Source organism: Molossus molossus, unplaced genomic scaffold (genome assembly GCF_014108415.1).
Source record: "Molossus molossus isolate mMolMol1 unplaced genomic scaffold, mMolMol1.p scaffold_m16_p_23, whole genome shotgun sequence".
In the NCBI taxonomy this organism is placed as follows: Eukaryota; Metazoa; Chordata; class Mammalia; order Chiroptera; family Molossidae; genus Molossus; species Molossus molossus.
Window position 1 is genome coordinate 9,242,490 of NW_023425359.1, and position 25,582 is coordinate 9,268,071.

The window sequence follows — 25,582 nt, forward strand, 5'->3', positions numbered from 1 at the left end:
ACCTCCTGGAACTCCATTCCTGCCACTGGGCATCCCTTCGCACCCAAGCAGTAGTGCCTATGCTGTGGATTAATTATCAACAGGACCGAGCTGGCTGAATTGAAGTTTCTCTTTCCTTTTTTCATTCATTCATTCAACATGTATTGAACACTAACTATAGGCTGGATACTGTGCTAAGAATTAGGGACACAGAAGAAAGCGAAGACAGATATGCTTCCTCCTCCATCGGAACTCATGATCTAGTAGAAAGGAAACACATCGAACAAATAATCACACAAATAAATATATGATTACAGTGTGATAAGCTTTAGGAAAGAGAAGAATAATGAGCGGAGGGCCTGAGTTCGAGGAGACTTGATTTCCGTTGAAGAAACAGAAGAGGCCTCCATGAACTATTACTAGTTGTATTTGAACATGATTAAATAAAACAACCTTGTGAAGTCTGAAATGACAGTTGAGGTTGATTTTCTAAAATTGGGTAAATGAAAGCTCCCCAACTATGCAATACTTATAGTTTCCGATGTTTGCTATTTTATCCAGTTGTATCACATTAATTTTTGATAAGAATTTAAAAGAGTCTAATTCTTGAACTTCCATTTCTGTGTATCTTGGTTTAATTACTTTAAATTCTTTAAAAAGACTTGACAGTGGTTTTAAAAAATGCTTATAAAACAGGATAGCTAACGGTTTTAACACTATGCTTTTTGGTGAAGAATTAAAATAATTAAAAAGACCTCTAGACAAATACGATGATTGATGGTGTCATAGAAGTCAAGTGATCCATAAGTTGTCTTCTATCCCTGCATTTCTATGATCATTTCCACAGGTAGGCCTTTCACACGGGTATCATGAAGTTGTACATAAGACCCAAACCACTGGGAGGTGTCATTTAAAGTAGTTTTCCAGCGACTGGCTGTGAGGTCACTGTGGAGTTTCCCATTTTGCCTACATGCAAGTAAACATCAGGGCTTCTCTCACGTCAATCAGGGGTGTCCTTCATTTCCTGGAGGTGGCTAATAGCTTTTAACTTAGATTCTTGGCTCGAGTGAAAATAACCCCGATCAATGTAATTTTAAGCACAGAGCTTATTGTATAAACAAAGGTGCTAAAAAACTTGATCCTATTTGAGCAGACAAGTGATGAGGATTAGCTGCAGTGTAAAAGGATCTTGAATTCATCAGAATAAGCAAGTGTATTAAAATACTGGCAAAGGGCAGGGGGAAGGGATCTAGCCACAGAGAGGCTGCAGAGGAACAGGACGGGACTTGGCTGCGTGTCGGTATTTTCAGCGGGGGGATCAAATGAACTCACTGGAATCCATTCTGACTTGTAAGAGCCACACGAGTCACTCAATTAAAACACTTTGTCTTGATTATCCCGACCCTTTATTCTTCGTGGAGCCGAGATCAGCACTTCTTGTGTATAGTATATTAGCATCCAAATGAATGAAACAGATCTAACTTTCTACATGAACCTGTTCATGTGTGATTTCCCTTCACATTTTAGAGGATGTCTAAGAAAAATTCTCTCCTACATTTTTTTGTTTTTGGCAGGGGAGGGGGCTCGAAAGTAGAAACTAAAGAGTAAGGAAGCCGTTATGCCTCTGTGTGGGGCGCGATCTCTGGGATTTTTCAAACTGGTGACGGCGAGGAATATTCCTCTTTCCTCTGGATCGCTCAGTTCAGGTAGAGGATGGATTGGGACCATGTCTGATGACTTTGCTAACTGTTCTTCCCAGATGATGGCATATTAGCTGTTGACTAAAACAGCAGGTGCCCAAACATCCAGATGTGACAGAGGAAAGAAAGATAGTGAGACAGGGAACTACTGTTGTTTTGAAATATGGGTTCTGAAGACACAGAAAGCGATCTGAAATGTGGGTTCAGTCACATATGCACCCACACTTTTGTCATTTTCCTCAGGTTTTATGTCGTCCTAGGATCCCTGGGGCTATTGTCATATAGAAGGATCGGCCTGGGATGGTTAATTTGATGTCAGCTTGGCTGGGCCACAGTGGTCAGATATTTGATCAAACGTTATTCTGGGTGTTTCTGTGTGAATGTTCTTTTGGAGGAGATTAAGATTTAAATTGGTGGACTTTGAGCAAAGCAGATTGCCTCCCCAGTGTCGGTGGGACTCATCCAATCAGTTGAAGACTCGAAAACCACAAAAATACAAACCTCTTCCAAGCAAGAGGGACTGTGAGCAGAGAACAATCCTTCCCTGAAACGACAGCCTGCCAGCCTAGCCCACCAGATTCTGGGCTCACCAAACCTCTACATCCACCAAGTCCGTTACTCAAAATCTCTAGCTCTTCTTCTATCTCCATCTCCATCTCCATCTCCATCTCCATCTCCATCTCCATCTCCATCTCCATCTCCTCTATCTTTAGCTCCTCATTCCTTTGGTTCAGTTTCTCAGAATAAAGAACTGACTAATACACAGACTGATGAATATTACACACATAGACACCATAATATTTGCCCACACGAGGCCGATTTCTTTCTAGTTATGCTACATTATCATTCCTTCACGGAGGCTATTACTTATTCCTTTGTATTTTCAGAAAGACAAATTTAGAAAAGAGACTGAAAAATCAACTAATCCCAAACACTTAAAACGATCTCAAATCTGATAAGCCTCCTCTTCACATATTTGAGACACGTTTGACATTCAACAGTGAAACATAACATTCCACACCCTGTAGTCTTCAGGCACAGAGGCTAGAGTACTGTGCTAGAGGCTGACCAGACCCTTCATTCCTGTGATGACATGTAGCCACGGGAAGCAGCATTGCAGCTGAATTCCAAGGAAATGAACAGCAGGGCTCTCTGCTCAGGGCTGTTATTGTGTCCGTATAGACATTTGTCTGTCTGCTTGTTCAGAGTGTGCGTTCTCCGCAGACCATGAGCTGTGGGACAAAGACGAACCTGTCCCATTCACTGCTGACTACCTAACGGCCAGTACACGCCTGGCTACAGCAGAGACTTACTAAATCCATTGATGAATGGGTCACTCCAGTTCCGAGCCAAATACAAGCTAAAGTAGCAGATATTTCTACGAGACCAACCAGCGTGTGGCTTAGAGTCCTGTAACCGTCAGTCTATGTAAAATAACATTATTTGTGAAGATTCTACTGAATTCAACACTTCTGTGAGAAGCTATGTTCATCAAAGGTGACAATATCAGTCTTCTCCAGGTGTGAAAAACAAGGGCATGCCTGAGATTGCTGTAGCATCTTGAGAACTTCCGTTTGGCTCTGGCAATGTTAGCGCCACGTGGCTCTGCAGGTGGACGCTGGAGTTGTACCCTGGTGGAGACGCAGGGAACCAGACTGCGCACTTGACCTGGCTGTGCGTCACGTTTCTCCATCATGGGCTGATGGCATGTGAAGAGAAACACTGCCAACTACTGCTCTCCCAACTTTCCAAGTCACGGGAACGTAACGTCAATAACAGGGAATATCATCAATACTACCGTACTAGGAATGGTGCCAGGTGGGTCCTGGAAATATTGGGGGAACACTCTGTAAACTATGTGATTGTTTGACCACTATACTGTACACCTGAAATGAATACAAAATAACATGTAATGTCAACTGTAACTGAAAAATAAGATGACAGAAAAGAATGATGCTATGTGACGCATGGGTAAGGTATCGATATCGGTAGAGTGTTTAAAAGAGTGTAAGTCTGTAATACTTTCAACAATAAAGATAAACTAAAATAGAGAAATGGAAATAAAAGAGTGTAAGCGATGACTTCATTATCTTCAAGCTCTGTCGTTAATCCACCCCTTTCTCTTCCGAATCGGAGCATATCTCAGCTGGGGTCTGCTGGGGAAACTGGGTGCAAGGTGAGCAATCACAGAGAGCAGCTCCGCAGAGTTCAGAACGCAGCGCGAGGCGGCTCCATGCACTTTTTGGACAGCTGATGACACTGTGAATCTGGTTCCATAAGGTCAGACCCTGGTGCACTGATGAAAGGACCTGTCACCAGCAGAGGGCACCCACGGGTGGGTCTGCGTGGGTCTGCCTTTGCCTCTCTCTCAGAGAGCTCCGGGGACAAAAGCCTCTGAGCCGCATCTGAATGGTTTCTCTGGCGCGTCCCCTGTGGCTTCTTGATCCTAAGATCAAGATCCGCTGTCTTAGGAGAAAGGAAAGGTACTTGAAACGTATTGGGCCCTTTGAACATGATGTCTCTGTTTCTCAGGATGGAAAAAAACCAACAGGAAATAAAACTACAAAAACATGTTTTGTGTCTACGTCAGAGACACATACCCTGGAAAATGCTAGAAGGAAAAAGCCACAGAAAAGAAGGTGTTGAGTTCTGTGGAACGCTTTAATCCCGTGGTACCGACCGGGGACACGTCCTCAGAGTGACTGTCACAGGCCGGAAATTCTTCTGTGTGCAACAGGGCGTTTTTAGGGAATGAATGAAACTGCCGTGTGTGTGTGTGTGTGTGTGTGTGTGTGTGTGTGACTTTAAAAGGACATAGGTACCAGTGCTGTGTGTTTTTAAAATGTTATTTAAAATGTTGTTAAATTCTGGAAAGGTTTATTTTTTTGAGTATGCATTCTCTCACATAGAAGCCACACAGTCACTACCTTATGGCCGTGTCACAACGTTCTGATGTCAGAAGAGGGTCCTCGTACACTATGTGGTTAAGAGTCTTTACCGTGTCTCCCTTGCCCTCCTCCTACTTTTCTCTAAAAATGCCCTTGTCATCAGCACCGCTGTCCTGATCACCTCCATCTCCATCCCTCGTCCCCTGGACTCGGACAGACACGCCCTTCTTGGGTGATGACTCTTCTCTCTGATGGAGAGAGAAGGGTCCTCCGCATCCTTGCTCCCCTCCCGTCACGGACGCCATGTGCCTTAGGATGGGGCTCCTTCCTCAGAGGGAGGACAGAAGACGGGTCTGAGTGCCAGAACTTTCCTAGCCAAGCACCAAGAGGGCAGGGGAGGGGCCCGGGGAGACTGCGAAGTGGGAGCAGATTCCACGGCTGACGGGATGTTACCTTCCGTGTTTTGTGTGGGTTTCTCATTCGGGACGACTTCTTAATGTCCACTTCGGTGGTATTTACACATCCAGGCTGGAAAATGAAAAAAAAAGAGAGAGAGACAAAGGAGTCTTTGACTGTGAAGTTTTTTGTTTGTTTTAATTCTCACCTGAGGATATTTTTCCACTTATTTTCAGAGAGGGAGGGAGGGAGGGAGGGAGGGAGGGAGGGAGGGAAGAACATTGATGTGAAAGGGACATAACTGGTGGCCTCTCGCAGGAGCCAACCAGGGCCGGGAACTGAGCCACAACCGAGGTATGTGCCCTTGACCGGAACCGAACCTGAGACTCTTTGGTCCGCGGGCTGACGCTCTAACCACTGAGCAAAACTGTGAAGTTTTTCTGTACCGCAGGCCGGTGCTCCAACCGCTGAGCCAAACCGGCCAGGGCAAAAGTGTGAAGTTTTTGATCAGGGTATTAATGACTCGCCCTCCAGAACCCGAGGAAAGGCCGTGAAGACGGTCACCGATGGCAACGCTTTCTAAGTGGCCACAGGCACCTCCATCCACAGCAGTCGGTGATAAAACAGGTTCCGTTCGTTTACCCCACGCACGGCCTCCGGACACCATTCTCAGCGAACCCCCAGAGCAGCCTGCACGGGCTCTGCGTGTGAAGGTGTCGGTATTAGTTGCAAACAGTGTGGACTGAGAACAAGGGCGTTCAGAGACCAAGCAGGGTGACCGCCCCGCAGGAGGAGACACGGCTGTGGCAGGTCACCTGCTTTCCAGGCTGGAGAACTACAACCAGTGGAGCCCGCTCGAGGCCCAGAGCACCGTTTGTAACAATGATTCACGAAGATTGGTTTTCCGTAGAAAGAATGTGCAAAGGAGGCTGTGGTTCACATGAGGAAGACGAAGAAAGAAATCGGTAATCAACATACCACAGGTCATCCCAGAAATTCCCCAACTTTCCCTTCTTTCCTTCTACCAGGCCGGCGAACCCTCTTGAGTGTGTTGGGGTGTTGGGGGTGTTGGGGTGCTGGAGGAACAGTGTGGGCAGCCTGTCCTGGCTCCCGGTTCCCTGACAGCCTCAGGAGTGTCACTGTCTGGGCTGATGTTTCTCCTGCACAGAAGCAGAGAGCTGCAGCTTCTGTTGTGTTTGGAGGAGGGGAGGGGAGGAGGGAGGAATTAGGAAAAGGAGGGAGGAGGAGGGAGGGGAGGAAGAGAAAGGAGGGGGGAAGGGAAGAGAGGGAGAAGGAAAAAGTGAGGAAGTGGGGGAGAGAGACTACGGATCAGGAAACGGGGAAGAAAGGAGACGGGACTGTACGGCTAGAGGGTCCTTAGATGTCGTTTTAGAAGTGACTGGAAGTAGGCAGAAGAAACACATGGACTGTGTTTCCTTGGCTTTCTAGTTGGGGTACAGGACGGAGGGCTCTCTGGTACTGGGAAGGAGGAGGATGTCGTGTGTCTTCTTTTCTCCACTTCCCCACAGACTGCAGGATCATCGAAACATCAGACACCCTTGAAAGTGACCCCCGAGACCGTGTGAGTTGGAAGGGACCCCCGAGACCGTGTGAGTTGGAAGGGACTCCCGGGGAGCGGTGCCGGGGTCGTGGGGAGAGGAAAAGGCACAGGTGGGAATGGAGACATGGGCTGTTCTCCACCAGCCCGGGCAAGCGAGGCTTCGGCTCTTTTTATGACGACGTAGGACATTTTCCTTTCCCGGCACGACAGCCATTGAGACAAAAATTCACCAGAATGTTGTAAGGAACAAAGACGACAAGGAAGGCATTTGTTCTTGATTTGTTTTCTACATAAATTACATGTGAAACACACACCCCCATACATACACTGTACTAAAACATGAAATGACTTATAAATGTGGTTTGCAACCCTATGCAGGCAGAGAACTCTCTGGTTCGGCAGCGCGGGGAGCTCAGCAGTGCAGGAGGGGGGAAGCACCCACAGGAGCAGTTTACTAATTGACGCCGAGAGATGGACTGAAACTCCCCAGCGCCAGACTGATGGATAACCGGCGCTCCGGTTTCATTTTTCCATGGTGGTCTAGCATCAGGCTTTGGTAAAAGACCTCCAGTGACTTTAATAACCAGCCGGGAGTCACGACCATTGATCTAGATGTAACAGAGATAATGGTCTGAAAATATTAAAGCAACGTGTTTTCATTTCCTATTCAATTTCCATTTCCTCGCAGCCTCCCGCCCCAAGTCTGAGTGCGCTTGGGACGGGAGACAGGGAAACGCTTTACACTCTTATCAGCACACCCAGAGCCAAGCATGGGAGAGGGGGCCCAGGGCTCTTCTCTGTGTTCAGGGGCGGGAATAATCAGATATGATATACGGGGAGAGAAGGCACATCCTTCCACGACCTGGAGGAAAGGAGAAATACAGGTAAGATGTAGAGCTTAACGGGGGTCCCATTTTTCTCCGCTGAGGAAGAAATCCCAAGGCGAGTGCAGGGACTGATAGAAATACCCAGACAAGTAAGAGGGGCCTGTGACTGTGGGCGTGGAAGGCTGGTCCCATTCGCCCCAGACGAAGGCCGCATGCCGTCACATCCAGCACAAGTCCTTTTAGCCAGGCAGGTGTTGGCAAGAAAGAGGAAGCTGAGATCATTGTTCCCAAGGCTCGTATGCAGCAGGCGAGAGAGGCAGAGGGTGCTGCATGCCCCTGTTGCGCAGGCCACCGTTTCTGAGAAGAGTAGTGGGTGGTTGGGAGCCTGAGGTTGGGACAAAGGCGCATTTGCCTGTGTCTGAAACACACACTTTGGTGAACACCAGAAGATGAGACAGCACCCCCTCCCCACGCCCTGGCCGCCGTCCTGGGGAGATACTGCCAATAGGTCCAAAGCAGAATTCTTCAAGGAGCCAGCAGAAGCCCAGAGGATGCTCGGCCCCGATCGCTCACTGCACCAGATCACACAAAAACCCCTGCACACCCCAATTCCCATCCCAGAGCAATCTTGCATAGCAATGGGCAAAGAGGGAAGAAATCTGAAAGTGTGACCATTTTTCTAAAAGTGACTCAGTTACCTAACCAGTGATTTACGTGATTGTATCAGGCAGAGTATACAAATTGAAACTTTTTCTTTAAAGGGGTTTCTGAGGGAGAGAGAGTAATTATAGAAAACATGGAAAATAAATTTTCTTTATACATCTGAGAAGTATGAACTAATTGAACTTGAAAGCTCCTTCCGTAGTAAGCTGTGATTCTAAATCAATCTTACTTCATACCAGGTGGGTCACCGACCAATGGCTCCAGAAACTGGGTCAACCATTAAAGGCATGAAGTGGAAGGAAATGTTTCCCCTCTTACATGGACATATATATCTGGGAGCAGCCCAAAGGAAATTAGAATGTTCAACCTCAAAGTTCAAGATGATGGCCATTTAATGAATGAGCCGTTAGCAGACATCTAAAATTCTATTTGAACCAATGATTAATATCCTTTATGAGTAAACTAATAAGAAGGCATCAAGGCATCGATTCTAAAAGTAAACACTATTAGAGAGTGAACTCTAAGATAATGTTGCATAACTCTGCTCCCATCCCAGATCAATAAAATCTGCCCGTTCAAAAAAAAAAATCTGTCGCTAATTAGCTAGACCTGGGCTGCATGTTTCCGTGGTCCTCTGGGTTCTTTCTTTTCACTTCTAAGGGTTAAACAGATCACTGATATAGAACTTAAACAGGGGGTTCCTGAAGATTAAAGTTTCGATGCCCAAAGTTATATACTATATTTTTGAATAATTAAGGCCATGACCTAGTTTTGACAACCCATGAAATGACTGCTTTCAGAAGTCAGGCATGCGGTGAATGAGCTATGGCAATATTTCTCTGATATTTTTTATTTACTCAAGAAATCTGTACCTCGGCATTTAACTGTCATATTTTGTGATAAACGGTGAGATACAGAAAGAAAGTCACGAGCCATACCTCATAGATCGCCTAGTACAATGGGGATGACAGACAGGTGACTCCCCACAGTGTGGGAGCACAGGACTGGATCGGTTGGCACGGGGCATTACACAACAACAGACCATGTCACACACTCCCTCTCAGGTACATTCTGTTGGTTCTCACCAACATGGTAGATACATTATTTTTTTAAAAAAATTTAAAGCATTTTTGAAAGGCAATTGTCTTTTTTAGACATATGTGCTATGTAGCAGTATCTGTCACCAGATCCATGTGTAATGTCATACGCACTGCTTCCCAACCTGCTAAACATAACACACAGATAACATTACCATCGCCAAGTGGGCACTTAATGAAAATGTTCAAATATGTATTATTTGCCAGATATAATGTTAAGTACATAGTATTGGATCTAAGGAATAATAAAATGGTATTTACACTGACCGAGAAAAGAACCGTAAGTTATTTCTAGTGATTTAAAGGTGAATTTATTTTCAACAGAATTAAGCTGTGATAGCATTACTATAATACTATTAAAAAGTAGAATCGAATGCCTCAGAATCCACCCCTGAAGGAGCAAAATGTGCACGTTCTTGAGGACTCTTACCGCCATAGTGTTCACGTGTCTTGATGGGTTGTGAAACAGACGCTGGGATTTTTGGTTTTATTGTTGACAATTCATCTAAAGGAATTTAAATGCAATTTAACTCCTCCTGTGGCATAGCGCATTTTTATTTGTTGTAGCAGAAAGCACACGTGTTCAGGTAACTTGGGGTCACAAGGGCTCAGAAGGGCAGAGAGTCAGTAACGGAGAACCGCTCTCTTTAGAATCAGTCACCGTGGCTGATGTATAACTAGCAGCATGTCATCCAAATGACAACGAGCGGAGATTTAAGAAAAAAGGGGCAAATAGAGCAGATGGCATGATACATGCAATTTCACGGAAATATTTTAAAACAACACGATTCTGGGAAATTAAGGTGATGAACAGACATAATTATTGACTCAAAGACAATTAAGTTATTGAAAAAGAGTTTTCCTTTTATGACACACAAATCTGTGTGCATCATTTAAAAATGTTGCCAACCCGTAGGCTATACAAGCACCCACTTAATAATAGAAAAAGCAGTTTTAATTCCCAGCCTACTCCTGGTTTACATAAACAGCGTCGGATATTACATAATAGAACACTGTATCTCCAAAGCTATTCAAGGATACAAAGAACAGACAGAGGATAAAAGATGTAGCCAAGGAAAGAGACCAATTTCATCCACTGAGGCTCACGATATCCACATTATCGAAATATTTTCCATCTAAAGGAACTGATCAGAATGACGGACAGAAACGCTATTCTTTCTTCATAGCACAAAAGAAAGGTTTAAAGTGAATGAACACATTCTGGATTTTCTAAAACAATTAAAGGAGTAAGTAACAAGATCGTGGACTGTGACAGAGGGCCACTTTGTCTCTTAAAGACACAAAACTGAGTCATTCCGACCACCTTCACCCCTTTTGTTTCGCATGGATGCCACAATACTGAATCCCAGACCTTACAATAGGAATACCACTGAGACCTTTCAAGGAGGGCGTTAGGAAATATATTAGAGTTTGTGTGCACATGACTGCAAGTGGACTGAACTCTTTTCCTTTTTCCTGAATAAATCTTTTTTGGTGATGGAATCCCTCATTGATTCTATTATTCTGGTCGACAAGTTCCAAATGAGCACATAAAAGTATGCATACAAGTTATACACGCAGTATGAAATGAAAGGCTTCGCCCCCACACCCCACCCCATCTCTAGAATACGACGCCTGCTGGTTCAAGCCCCGAACCAGACCTGAGGAGTTCGGGTTTTACACCTGCTGCACGTTCCGCACTGGGATCTCGCCCAGCAGCCAAGCACGGCTGATAGCCGTCAGCCGCCTCTCAGAGACGCTGTGCCTGCTGCTGGCCTGGCAGCGCAGACGGACGTGCAGGCACTGCAGACCATCTAACAGGTGGGACGTTCAACCCACTGTGGAGGAGCGAAATAAGCCACCCCAGAATTTACCACTGGCATGCGGATTACTTAGAGCTCAGGAGCTGTTACCTCCCCCTTAACTGTCTGAAAAACTTAGATCAGGGTTCTTCTGTACCAGGAAGAATCTATTATAGAAAACAACTTTGTACGTGCAGAAGACTTAGATGCCCAGCATGGCAAATATGTGTGTACTGAACATGTGCTCTGCTCAGCTTCCTGTAAATTCCCCACATCCCCTATCCCCCTTCCTTAGCTCGGAATTGGATATAAGCTCCAATTATCCAATTCCAAAGGGTCTCCTCTTTGTATGGGGCTCCCGTATGTATGAAATTAGTTTGTTTGTTTTTCCTGTTAACCTCCTTATGTTAATTTAATTCTTAGATCAGCCAAAGACCGTAGAAGAAGGGAAAAGTTTTCCACCCCTATATAATTATTTCACCATTACAAAAAAATAAAAAGTCAACGTGCACACATTGGACCCTGATGCAATGTAATATCCAGATGTGCTTTATAAATTGACAAAGAAAGATTGCATACTGCTTACCAGGTTTTTAGTGAACAGTAAGAATTGGACTCTTAGCTCTATGATGGCCAACAAAACCTAACTTCTCAGGGCCTTGTTTATCCTGCTTATAATTAAGGACAATCATTACCCACCCTACAGGTCTCCATAAAGAATAAGTGACCTGGTGAACAAAGAAAGCTTTTGTAACTCGAATCTGCAATAAAGTTTCTAATCAACGATCGTACTCTGGTCGCTATTAATCCATGTGTATTGTTGTTTTCGGGTATCTTGCGGGGAGGACTCACAGGCATGCAATCCACACGTGCTTCAGTTGAATACTGTGCACCTGACACAGGCACAGCTGGAACAGCTGGGACCTGGGGTGCAGGGACAGCACCAGAAACTAAGGAGCTTCGTGACAGCTGACAAGTTCTCTTGGCTCAAGTGTGGTCAGTGATGTCTTGGTTGGTTCAAATGTCAGAGCCCCGTGACGGAAACCCTGGGCTTTCAAAACGAAGCCGGTGCGTCTAGAGTCATCTAAACAGATTGTGTGCAGGGGGCAGGGAAAGCAGGTGCTACTAAGAAACTCCTGAGCTCGAGCCATACCCACCGAGTGTCCCCTGTGTGCCGGGCATGGGGTTGAAAAAGTCAGGGACAAATGAGGCCTGGTATGTCTTCCAGGGGACAGTTCCTACCTCGTCCCTGTCATCTCATTCCCAGTGATAAAAACCCTCTATCTAAGGTGATTTCATATTCACCTCTCAAAAATGTTACTTTGCTCAATACTGACAGAGGGATTATTAGCTCTGTTTTAAAAATTTGGAAATTAAAGTTGAGAAAATTTAAGCAACTTGCCTGAATGTTAGCATGGGAGGGAGAGGTTGTTCACTTTAGGAATTGGTCCTCCATGTCCACTTTCTTAGTTATATACATAGCTTTTCAAAGATAACAAAGAGAAAAGCAAAGAAGATTACAACAGATTAAAAAAAGAAAAAAAAGAAACCTCACAGGAAATTTGTAAAACTTGCATGAGAAAAATGTAACATGTTCCTGAAAGACACAAAAGTAGATACGAACCAATGGACAGGATGACTCAACTTCCCAAAGAAGTCAATTCCCCCAAATTCATACAAATTTATAAAATTCCTTTAAAATGCCAAAAAGTGTTTTCCTCGGATGCTAGACAATTGGTTCCAAAGTTCATATGGTAAATAACTAGGAAAAAAACAACATCAGATTAATAAGTGAGGCACCAGCTTCACCAGACCTTAAGGACACTAAAGTCAAAGCATCCTGGTGCAGGTGAGATCCTCGGCCTGGAAGATGCCTTGGTCCCATTTTGTTGTCTGTGTTATCTCATGATCCACTTCCTCCCTGTGCTGGGACTCTACTTCCAACCAGAATGCTCCTTGTTTCCTCTTTCTCGATGGGCGTATCTCTTTAAAAGACCTCTCCTTTGCCTTTGAGTGGATGCCATTGGATGGTTACATCTCTCCTTCCCCTTGGTTTAGTGAGTCCGCATCTCTCATCCTAACTGCTTTGTTTCATGAGCTGACGTTATCCTTGCGCCCTGGCTGTGAGGGGCAGCTGGTTTAGCAATTCCGAACATTGGGGTCCATTCCTGGCCCCTCGTAAAGGACAACTTGTCCTAGACTAACACCCAGCAAAACGCAGTCTCTCTGACCTTCAGTCGCCTTATCTGTGAAACGGGGTCGAATTGATGCCAACCCAGCAGAATGAGGGGCAGTGTAACATGCCATTCCAAAACATGTTGCTTTCGCCTACTGATTATTCTGAGCCGTGAGCACTTGGAAACAGACAAACTCCTCTTGTCCGCCTAGAGACAGATCTTCCAATAGAGACTTAAGTGCCATAAATTCCCTCCCTGGGAGTTTCATCAACCAGAGAAGATGGACTCTTATCACAGCAGAGCCTAGACGTCACCATACCTAAACAAACTTGGATTAAAAATATCGTATCTCCCATCCATTCTTCTAGAGACCCATTCATTGTTCCTAAAAATCATTTACTTTCCCCCCAAAAGGCCTACACCCCACTTCTCTTTTCCTACTCAGATGGTATTTAATCCTGAATTCTGAGCCACCTCCGAGAACTCCTCATTTTCCTCTGAGCGTCTCCCATGAGCAACACGTGTCCTGTGCCTGAGACCCTTGTCTGTAAAGAAGAGAAGGTAACAGTATTGCCGAGGTTGGTGGTGAAGACTAGCTAAGCGCTAAGAACTGTAAATACCCTGGAGCTGGTACTGTGTGCCCCACACCGTCCTGCCCAACTCAGGGAAGGCTGAGGTGCTGATTCTCCAAATTCTGCCTCTGCTCTGTGGGGAGGAAGCTGCAGGGACCCAAGGATGCAGGTGGACCTAACTTTGCTTTCTCATAATCAAAAGGAACTACAGAGCCAAACAAGATAAAGAGGAAGTCACGGATATAAACTCATCTTCCTGTCTCTAAGGCACAAAAAACAACCACCATTCCATCCCAGGGAGCCCTAGGGGTTTTTTTGCTTTAGGTACCACTTATCAGAAACTACAGACTTTTTAAGAAAATGTTTTTATTGATTTTTTAGAGAGAGAGAGGAGAGAGATAGAAACAGCAATGTGAGAGAGACACATCAGTTGGCTGCCTCCTGCGCGCCCCCTAGTGGGAATCAAGTCCAAAACCTGTGCATGTGCCCTGACCAGAATCAAACTGGGACCTCTCAGTCCATGGGGCCACACTCAAGCCACTGAGCCACACTGGCCAGGCAGAAACTACAGACTTGATGAAGGAAAAGACCAATTTTTTTTTTTTTTTATCCTCACCCGAGGATATTTTTCCATTTTTTGTTCAGGTAGAGTGGGGGGGAGAGAGAGGAACAGAGAGAGAGAGAGAGAAACATCGATGTGAAGGGACACATCGAGTGGCTGCCACCCGCACAACCGACCAGGGGTGGGGACAAACTGCAACCGAGGTACGTGCCCTTAGCGGGAACCGAACCCGGGTCTCTCAGGACCGCAGGCCGACGCTCCAACCGCTGAGCCAAACCGGCCAGGGCGAAAAGACCAATTTTAAGTCAAGATTTTAAGTCCCGTTGTCTAATTCCCCTCGTTGGTGAGATGAAATACCGGCATTAATGCAGGTTGCTGAGGGTAACCACATAATCACATATATCTCTTCTAGCACAGTTTAAATGATTTTAAAATGAAGAGATAAAATGCAGGACATCGTATGAATAAATAAGATAATATAACAACTTGCTTGTGTTAAGAGGTTTCTAGACCTGGTTTTCTCAGAAAAAAAAAAATACTAAATATATTTTTTCTTGAAGAATCATTTGCCTTGGAAAATGTATCCATTTTACGAATAGTCTTATAATAAAATTACGGAGGTGGAATATAGACATTTTGAGAAATATTTTTTCCTCAGATGATTAAACATGCTATCAACATAAAATAATTATGACAAATTGTATTATTTGTATGATGATAGCACTCTCTCAAAGATAAGACTCAATGCCTTGGTCCAGATTAACACAAAAACTATCAACATAACCAATATTTGAGTTAATAAGCCCATAATGGAAATGTTTTGAAAATTTAATACCACTCCTCAAAATAACAACAGCCAGAAAAACAGGGTATTACTTGCAAAGTTAGATTCCATTTTTGAATTGATAAGCAAAGGAAACAGTCACTGCACATCTAACTCAATACACGTCATCTCTTTCAGAAATGGAAAACATGAACGCGCACGCTCATCACGGACCCTGGGGAACAAATGCAGTCATGTTCTCTGTGGGAAGGCGTCTGATCTTCCTGGAGTTGCTTCAGAGAAAGGTCACATCTCTGTGTTTGAGGCTAAATGAGGAACTGCTTCCATGTGTGAAGATCTCACCCTGGTCTTACTAAACACCACACCGTCGGCAAAGGAGAACCAGACATTCATTCCACATGCAAGATAATAGACTTTGGTCATGAGAAAAACGTGCAGCCAAGGAGCAGGCTTGGTTGATAACAGAACAAGATGAACCTCAACCTCCAGCTTTTCCCCTCTTTTGCTCCCTTACTTCTAGTAAGTTCACCATCAAATTTAAAGTTTGAATGGATATAAAAAGAATGATCTACTCTCTCTTTGCATTAAACTGGTTGGAAAACTGTGCTCTCAAATTTCAGGTTGAGTCCTTGAACCAATAACTCTTCAACTGCACCTTCTCCTACTGAGAAGCACTGAATCTTAGGTGTGGAGGAAGGTCCAAGCAGTGGTCCAGGAGGGGAGACTGTTATGCTGCAACCTGGACATTTTGGAAAACAGCCCTCCTGTTCTGTGGTACCATCCACCGGATAACGCAAAGGGCGAAAACATTCTTTTTTTTTTTTAATCCTCACCCGAGGATATTTTTCCATTTTTTGTACAGATAGAATGGGAGGGAGAGAGAGGGAGAAACATCGACGTGAAGGGACACATCGAGTGGCTGCCACCCGCACAACCAACCAGGGCCGGGGACAAACTGCAACCGAGGTACGTGCCCTTAGCGGGAACCAAACCCGGGTCTCTCCGGACCGCAGGCCGACGCTCTAACCGCTGAGCCAAACTGGCCAGGGCCGAAAACATTCTTTACGCAGACAAATCTATCTCCTTTTAGCCAAAGCTAAGTAGGATAATTCTTACTCCTTACAGCTGCTTCTATACTGGAAAACAGATGAGCTCTCTTTCCTAAGCTTACTTTCTCAGATCACGCACGTGTGACTATGTCTCCCCCTCGCACCTGCTCACTCTGCTCAGAAGACGGCTGGTGTTTCTACATTTTACCCCCCGAATGCCCTGCCTGGCATGGGACACCATACCCCAGGTTGTGTTCTTACCATTTCAAAACATGGCAGAAACCTGCCTTCCTTTGGCTTGGATGTTATAGATCATTCAAATAGGTCTAGAAATATTTCATCATATAAAACGTTTCAGAGTATAAATGTGATACATACCTCTTGTACAATATTAAAATCATCCATGATATCAAATACCCTAAGACAGCTATAATCAACATTTGACATATTCTCTCCTAATTTTTCTCTAGTCATCTATTTTTTAAAGTATAGTTGGTACACAATATTATATTCATTTCAGATGTATATAACATGGTTATTTGACATTATATATCTTCCAATGTGACCTTCATACTAACTCTAGTAACCACCTGTCACTCTGCAAAGTTATCAGAATATTATTGAATCTATTCCCCATATTTTGAAAACAAAATTGGGATATATTACATATAACTTTATATGGAGGGAATATCATTCCTTACTTCAGCAAAGTTTTTCTCCATATCTTCAAAATCCCCTGAAATTCTCATTTTGAATGATTATATAGTATCTTATCTTGTGGCTATATCTTTTTAATTTTAATTTTTTTTCTTTATTGACTTTGAGAGAGAGAGAGGAAGGAAGAGGGAGAGGCAGAAACATTGATGAGAAAGAACATCAATTGGCTGCCTCCTGCCTGCCCCCCACTGGAGATTTGGCCCATAACCTGGGCCTGTGCCCTGACCGGGAATCGAACCAGCAACCTCTTGGTTCATGGTCGACACTCAACCACTGAGCCACACTGGCCAGGCCTGTGGCTGTATTATATTTAACCACCACTTATTATTGACTATTTATGCTAGTCAGATTTTTAGCTCTCCTTATATGTTTAACCACTCCACTTCCTTTGATAGCTTTGAATAAGTTAACTTCCTTGTGCAAAAGATTTTAACTTTTGATTCATATGGTTAAATTACTGTTCAGATAGGCAGTACCACAGCACATCTGCCATAGCCTTTAGGAGGACTTTCCACCTACCACCAGGATTACATATGATCTATTTAAAAACATTTTAGCCCTGGCAGGTTTGGCTCAACAGTAAGAGCGTCACCCACGGACCAACGAGTCTGGGTTCAATTCCGGCCAGGGGCACGTACCTTGGTTGTGGTTTGTCCCTGGCCCCAGTTGGGGTTGTGCAGGAGGCAACCAATCGATGTATCTCTCACTTCGATGTTTCTCTCTCTCTCTCTTCCTCCCTCTCTCCTTCCAGCTCTACCTGAAGATTAATATAAAAATATCCTCAGGTGAGAGGAAAAAAATAAAATAAAATAAAAACATGTTAATTAATTGAATTGAAAAAAATGAAGATCTCTTTGTTTTAATTTGTTTTTTTAAAAAATTTTTTTAATTTTATTTTTTTTTATCCTCACCCGAGGACATTTTTCCATTTTTTTTTTTTCAGGTACAGTGGGAGGGAGAGATAGAGGAACAAAGAGAGAGAGAGAGAAACATTGACGTTAGGGACACATCGAGTGGCTGCCACCCGCAGGACAAACCGCAACCGAGGTACGTGCCCTTAGTGGGAACCAAACCTGGGTCTCTCGGGACCGCAGGCTGATGCTCTAACCGCTGAGCCAAACTGGCCAGGGCTAATTTGTTTTGTTTTTTTATGACTAGAAAGGTTAAACATTTTTTCTAATGTGTAATAGTCAATTTTATATATATTTTGCAAATTGTCATTTTTAGCCTTTTTTCTACTTCTTATGTGTAATCGCAATATTTTCTTTCTGAATTGTGTGGTTATATCATACATTAAGAAAACTAAAATTTAGCATACTTGCTCCAAATAATTTTCAAAGACTGTCTATTTTCCTTTTAATTATATTTTAAGCATAAAAACTAATTTATTTTTATTTTTTTTTATCCTCACCAGAGGACATTTTTCCATTTTTTGTTCAGGTAGAGTGGGAGGGAGAGAGGAACAGAGAGAGAGAGAGAAACATCGATGTGAAAGGAACACATCGAGTGGCTGCCACCCGCACAACCGACCAGGGCCGGGGACAAACTGCAACCAAGGTATGCGCCCCTAGCGGGAACCGAACCCGGGTCTCTCAGGACTGCAGGCCGACGCTCTAACTGCTGAACCAAACCGGCCAGGGCATAAAAACTAATTTTTCAGTTAAATTTATTTGCCACTTATCTTTGTGATTTTTTTTCCTGCTGCGTTTATGCACAAAACGTTTCCTCTATCCTAAAAACATTTGCTAGATGTAAACCTCTATTTTTGAGTAAATGTTACTCCTTCTTAAGGATTTCTTTTCCCTTCCTTCCTTCCTATTTCCTTTTTAAATAAGATTTTTTTTAAAATCCTCACCCAAGGATATTTTTCCACTTACCTGCAGATAGAGCTGGAGGACGAGAGGGAGGAAGAGAGAGAGAAAACATCAATGTGAAAGAGACACATCGATTGGTTGCCACCTGTACAACCTCAACCGGGGCCGGGGACAAACCGCAACCAAGGTACGTGCCCTTGGCTGGAATCGAACCTGGGACTCTTTAGTTCGCAGATGATGCTCTAACCACTGAGCAAAACCAGCCAGGGCTCTAAATGAGATTTTCCTTTTAAAATCAATTTTGCATGTGTTTTGATGTGGAGAATAAGGCAAAAAGCTATTTTTCCTTGCAAATAATTTCTTTTGAGAACATTTGTTGAGTAATTTATCTTGTCCTCATTAATGTATGATGTTTTATTTATTACATACCAAAAGCTTGTATATATTGTGTTTAGTTCAGAGCTATCTATTCTACTACTATCATAAGGTTTTATTTACTGCATATTTAAAATAAATATTTAAATGATTTCCATGTTTATCATCAGTCTTTTGTATCATTATTTTCCCATATTATAATTATTAATTAAATTTACTTTTGGTCAGTTGGAATACGTTTTCAGGTAAGTTTTTTTTCCTTCCAAAAAAGTTACTTGGGTAATACAGTAATATAATTTTACCTATACCTGAAAACTTGTATATTTCTATTGTATACAAAATCCAAGTTGTTTAAGTATAAAACATATTCCTTTAAATTATATACATGTTGTTTTACTGTTTTGTGGCACAGACTAAATTTTTATTACAAGTAGCTAATCATTTTTTCCCTACCTCGATAGTATACATAATATAAAGTACTTTTTTCTTTGCATTTACAGAATACAGCTATAGTTTACTTTTTCTTAATCACAGAACATGTGAAAAGAAAATTTTTACTTGATATAAGTGGATAGAATATGCTCTCAGTAAATTCCAAATGGAGCAGGATTTAGAAAATGGGAGTTTCAACTAAGGTATATCTTAAACAATGTGGTAGAACATTAAAACATTTTTTCCCTTTATTGATTTTAGAGAAAGAGGAAGGGAGAGGGAGAGAGAGATGGAAACATCGACGAGAGAGAACATCGATCGGCCGCCTCCTTCATGCCCCTCACTGGGGATTGGGCCCATGACCTGGGCATGTGCCCTGACCAGGAATCGAACTGGTGACCTCTTGGTGCATTGGTCAATGCTCAAACACTGAGCCACACCAGCCAGGCTGTGGTAGAACATTTTTAATAGAAGATCAAGAATCAGATCATTCTTAACCCTCTTACTCATCTATGAAAATCCTTCAGCCAACGTTACACTTAATGGCAGAACATTAAACCTATAAGAACAAGGATAAGGCAAGAATGTCAACATTGTACTGGAGGTTCAAAATAGTGTAATAGACAATTCTTAAATCTCTCTAACTTTGGGGTTGAGTAGGCAGAATGAATCCATCAGGGCCCAGCGGTTAGGAGGGGACCGGAGGAGAGAGGTCTTCTGTAAACCCTGCCTGATCTCTGCCCAGCCAGGAGAGAAGAGCTTAAGGAGACTCCTGTGGCTTTAACACGTGTTCTCCTGCAGTGCGAGGGACACAGGTGATCCGTGCTAACCCCATATCCAGTCAGCACACGAGCTGCTGAACTGGTCTGTGGCAGAGACACAGGGAGAGTCCGTGCACTCCTCGGGTTCACTGGGACAGAGACGGTCCTCAGAGGGCCAGCTGTCGTCAGAGGAGGAAGAGCAGGGTCTGCTCAGGGTCCCGTCCAAGAGGGCTCCCTGAAGACATGATGAGACAGCAAAGAAAAACAGCAGGTGGTGCTGAATCGCTAGGGGCTGAGGAAGAACTAGCCAAATCAGAGGTCCATTCTCCCTAGTCCAAGCTGGCGGCCAGCAAGGAGTCCCCAGCACCCACCAGATGAAGGTGGCTTCACACACAGGCCAAGCCCAGGGGGCACCAAACTCAACTATCGTAGCAGGCAGGTCAGTTACAAAGGCTACTGCTCCCAGCTTCTCCAGCCCCTTCCATCCCGTCCCCGGATGGCCCAGAAACCGTGGTTAGCGAGATGGAAATTAGGAGCAAAGAAACTGGATGGGAAAAGACAGAGGAAAGCAACAGCTGCCTCCTTCCTCACCTGTGGCGGGCAGGGACAAAAAGCCTCAGGTTTACGTTAGCTTTGTAGTTTGATGATGGCTCGGAACTGCATATTTAACCAATGCTACGTGTGGGGCCGACTGGAACCCCACAACACTTCGCTGAGGTGTGACCAGAGGCTATGACTCAGCAGTTTTGGCCAGGTCCAGGAGGACGGGCATCGCGGAGTGGGTTCAGAGGGAGAGATGGAACCCCGAAATAAAGTCACTTGACAATCCCTGGCAGACACCAAACCATTTTCATTCAGCATGTTTAAGTCACATCCTCCTAGATTTGATCGCTTTTCATATTTCAGAAAAAGATCTCTGTTCCTTTAAGTCTGTTTATCTCCTCGGGGTAATCGTAACTAACCAAGGGCTCACTCATTGCTGTACTTTCCAGAGCACCACGTCCATCACTCCGTTATAGACTCATCATGGTCTTTGCTAGATAGGCACCCAGTTACGTCTCCACCCCACTCACACCTGGACTCGCATCTCAATCACAGGAAGGGCGTTTCAGTCACTCTGTGTCTTCACCCTGTATGCAGTGAGCTTCTGTAAATGTGCTGTGAAGACATACTAATTGAATCAGTCAATAAAGGTACACGTACATTTTTTTCTATGAGAATCCAAGAAATGCAATGCTTTGGCTTTATTCCACTTCCATGTCAAGCAATTTTCTATTTATGGTATATTTAGACGAATACATTCCACAGAGCCAATGAAATCTCGCGGCGTACTTGTTTGTTTAAGGCGCACTCAGTTTCTGACCACACCTCAAAGTAACACGTGGGGCGCACACACTGTATAGTAGCTCAACTACTCCTTAAGAAAAGGAGCTTTGAATTTTTCTAATTTTCTGAAGATGTATGTATTCTCACCCAAGAGAAACCGCAGGCAGGATTTCGGAGCACAATACTCATGGGAGGAAAAACATTTCTATTACAAAGCATTAGCGTGATCCCTCAAAGAGATAAAAAAAAAAGTCTGCAAGTCATTTTTATGGGATTCCACTTTTTACCACTCGGATTGTGTCAAAATGCCTCCACCCCATGTGGCAAATAAAACCCAGCTCAACTAATGGAACAGAAAACCAAGAAATAGGCTTCATTATATTCTGTTTCAAGGTCATGACTATACAGTGTACAAGGCCACATAATGAGAGAACCAGCAGATTTTCTGTAAGGATGGACCTGATGTCATGTAAATGACATGTGTTTTCATCTGCTGATATTACCATATGACACTATCGTATGCTGGTGGCCCGAGAGTTTGTTGGGCTCACTATGCCCGTGGCATGCAACTCTTTCACTTTTTAAATAATTTTATCTAAGCTTTTTCTTCTCTTAAAAAAAATACTATTTTTGAGCAGTTTCAGGTTTACAGAAACATTGGGCAATTTACAGTGTAGAGGAGTCAGCATGGAGTGAGTCCTCTGGGGATCAAGGACAAAGCGGACCATCAGAGCTAAAACAGCCTGGAGCTGGGCCCCAGCGGCCCAGGGCAATGAAGGGGATAAACACGGCAACAGTGCACGGACCAGTCTCTAGAGATTGCTGAGAACAAACAAACAGGCGAAATCCTATTTCATGTCCTTGCGATACTCATGCTTGTGACTCCTAACCCTTTCACTGTTTGCAGTAAGACTGAAGCTGAATGTTGAGCAGAAAAGCCAGTGAAGTCTCACTTCTAACCTTCCGTGAATTCAAAAGAGAGAACAACTCAACAGAGAATTTGATCAGTGACTGCTCTCTGAAGTGGAAATCTAGATGTATTAAAGCAAATGTTTGGAACACAGGCCCGTTTTGGTCAGGACCTGAAGACAGATGAGAGGACAATTTTGAAGTTATTCTCATCAATCTTGATTTGTCTGATGCTGTGGACCTGTTATTTATTCTAACTAATAATATTTTTGCAAATATCATTCTCTAAAGCCTGTCTGTATTTCAAGAAATATAATGATTACAAAGCTACAGCATCAAAATAGAAATATATGAGATTAGTTATGCTTTCCTGTGATTGCTCGTGAACACTGTTCAATTCCTTCCATAGTTTTCTGGTATTACAAAAGGACTCTGATTATTTCTTACACCAGACACATGGTTTAACATGATTGTGTGAGAAAAACAGCTAAGTTATTATCTGTAGGTCCCAGTTATACCATTAAAAGTACAAGCTGGTTTGAGTCTGAGCCATCTAAACTGTTTGTCCATGAAAGTTGACATCCAAAGCAGGTCACTAATAGGTTTTAAAAAATGAGGGGAGGAACATTTTGTCTTACACTTTTACTAGAAATCCAGGAAGATGTAAATCGTAAGCCCCGCAAACCGCCTCTGGCTGTCTTCTTCCTTCCAATTTCAAAAATACTAAGTAACTCGACCGTGATGGCACGGTGGGAAAATGCACTTGTCGAAGTGAAACGCTACATTATTGAATCTGGTCATGTTACACAAGAGTGGCAAGCTTTTCTTCTCTAGTTTACCAGGATTTGGGGAAGATCAGGAGGTTCCCACGTTCTCCTCCCACCTTCTCAGGGACCCCTCCTTCCTAAGGCTGAGGTTACGGACTGGGGACCCGTTGGCATGTTGGCACGCTGGCTTACCACAGGTCGGTGCACGTCCCAGAATGCTCGCTCCTGGCTGTCCAGGATCTTCCTCTCGATCTTGTCTCTCTTCTTGTCCACTCTGTCAACAGCGGGACAAAGAAGGACAAGTGGCGTTAGCGCGGTGCCCATCCGAACACGAGGCCCAGGACTGAACCCCCGACAGGCTCACAAGGACTCACTTCGCTTGGGCTTCGGCTTGCATGAAGATGAACTCCCACTTCCGGGCGAACGCCCTCTGCAGCCTGGCCAGGCTCTCCTGAAAGCACACCACAGGGTCACCTCCAGTGTCGCCGCCACTGCCCCTCCAGTTTGCCTGCTCGCGTGTTTACCAAGGAAACACGCGCAGGCTTCCTAGCGCGCTCAGTGCGCCCTGCTCCGGCGGTGCCCGTGCCTAGTGCAGCTGGCCCTGTGGTCACCCCGCGCAGAGAAAGGCAGGCACGCCTGGCACAGACACCGGTGTTGAAGTGCCTTTAGAGAACACAACTGACACCCAAAATACTGAAATCACCTTGATCGAAGCAAGGGCTCGAGACTCTTCCGAGCCCACTTCGTTATTTCTGCTACTGATTCACTCGGTCTACCCACTTCCTGGAGATGGTTGAACCCTGGGCAGCCTGCTACCCTTTCCAAGCGGAGTTTCAAATTCGGTAAATCACAGCCCAGCAATGACCTGAACGATGACGACAGGTTGACTGAATCTGCTGATGGTGACCAACCTGGAAGGTGTGTGAAGTCCATTTTCCCAGGGTAAGTGCTCTGTGATTCTCCGTGTTAAGTCGTATCTAAAGCTTTTACACTTGTTACTTTTTGTAAATAAGGGATGCTTCCCCCTTCTACTCTGTCTGTGTATTTAGGATTTCATTGTCTTCAATGCGAAGGAGAGAAAGCCAACAAGTCAGAGAGTTATGTCTGAGGCTACCTGATCCCTTGAAAATCTGACCCTTAAATTCCACGAAAGGAGTAAGTTGACAGAGCATCCGGAAATGACCTTTCCCTGCCCATTTTCTAACTCGCTTCCAGAACACCCCTCGTACTCACAGCTTCATAGTCGGCCAGCTCCAGCCTCGCCTTGTTCTGCATCGTTCTCTTGCAGAGGTAAACCGCTGGAAGGGAAAACACCCATCATTTCCCGCCTGCGAATTAGCACGGAGACACCAAAAACAGAAACACAGCACCGCAGATCGAGACGTATTGGGTTTGTCGCTTTTTTCTCAAGGTGAAGCTGTAATTTCCTTTATTTATCTTTTTAGACAAAAATAAAGAATTTGCAACACTATCGCTGAAATTCAAACAGTGGATTTTTACGGTGTTTATAAGAAAATAAACATGTTTAGAAAGTGGGTGACCATTTCTTTAATTTCATGAAACAGCTGTCATAATTTTAGCATCCTCAAAAAGTAAGGGGAAAAAGGTAAGACAGCAAATGAACTTAAACAAATTACACCATTTGTACACAGGAACTGCATGAAGAGAGACTCCTTAGCACATTCAATTACTTCTGTATTCTACTGTCAACTGAAAACGTCTATTAACGTAAACGGGAGGCTTGGCATCTTCTTTACATCATTTTGTAAGGGCCAATCATCAACTCATTGTTTTGCCACTAGAAGAGAAGAGGGTATAACATCTTACCTAACTACAATACAGCTACCTATGGATTCCATTTTCCTGAGGACTGAGTTTCCTTGGCTGCCAGAGAAAGTCCATCTGGGCAGCAGGCTTACAGAATGGATGACAGACAGAGACAGGATGGTGACTACAGCATGGCCATCAAACAGTTATTTCAGGAATATCAGTGACTCTCATAATAATGTCAAGACATTCAGAGCGCTCTGGTACAGTTCCAATTACCAGAGTATTTTTTTCATTTTTCCATGCTGTATGATATTTGAGTCGCATGAAATTCAATATATTCTCTATCTATTCTAGATGCCGAATAAATCCAGGGGATGAGGACTATCAACCTTTTGTAAGGCTAGCTCTGGGTATGCCTAATAAACACTGTCTTTGTGTTAACCCGCACTCCCCACACACCCCCTCCATGCGTTTTTGATCATGAAGTCTAGCTGGTTCACTGAGGAACCAACTTACACAGAAACTCTGAGGCCACTGCAAACATCGGTGCTATTTGTTCAATGTCTGCCTCCCCAGGTTTCCTGAGTGAAGGTCAAGGTAAAGGACAGCCAACCACAGAACGGCGCTAACATTACTGCAAACGCTACGAACCAA

At 44.0% G+C, this 25,582-nt stretch overlaps 1 protein-coding gene across 2 annotated transcripts in view; it reads right to left on the reverse strand.

The window, feature by feature from the left end:
- Positions 1–25,582, reverse strand: part of RGS7 (regulator of G protein signaling 7) — a 364,521-nt gene that overhangs the window by 31,762 nt on the left and 307,177 nt on the right. For both annotated transcript variants that reach the window (XM_036277369.1, XM_036277368.1), the window contains exons 7-10: positions 24,392–24,456; positions 23,533–23,609; positions 23,351–23,432; positions 5,021–5,095 (exon numbers count right to left, since the gene is read on the reverse strand). In XM_036277369.1, the coding sequence (XP_036133262.1) occupies positions 5,021–5,095; positions 23,351–23,432; positions 23,533–23,609; positions 24,392–24,456 (299 nt within the window). The remainder of the gene's footprint in view (positions 1–5,020; positions 5,096–23,350; positions 23,433–23,532; positions 23,610–24,391; positions 24,457–25,582) is intronic.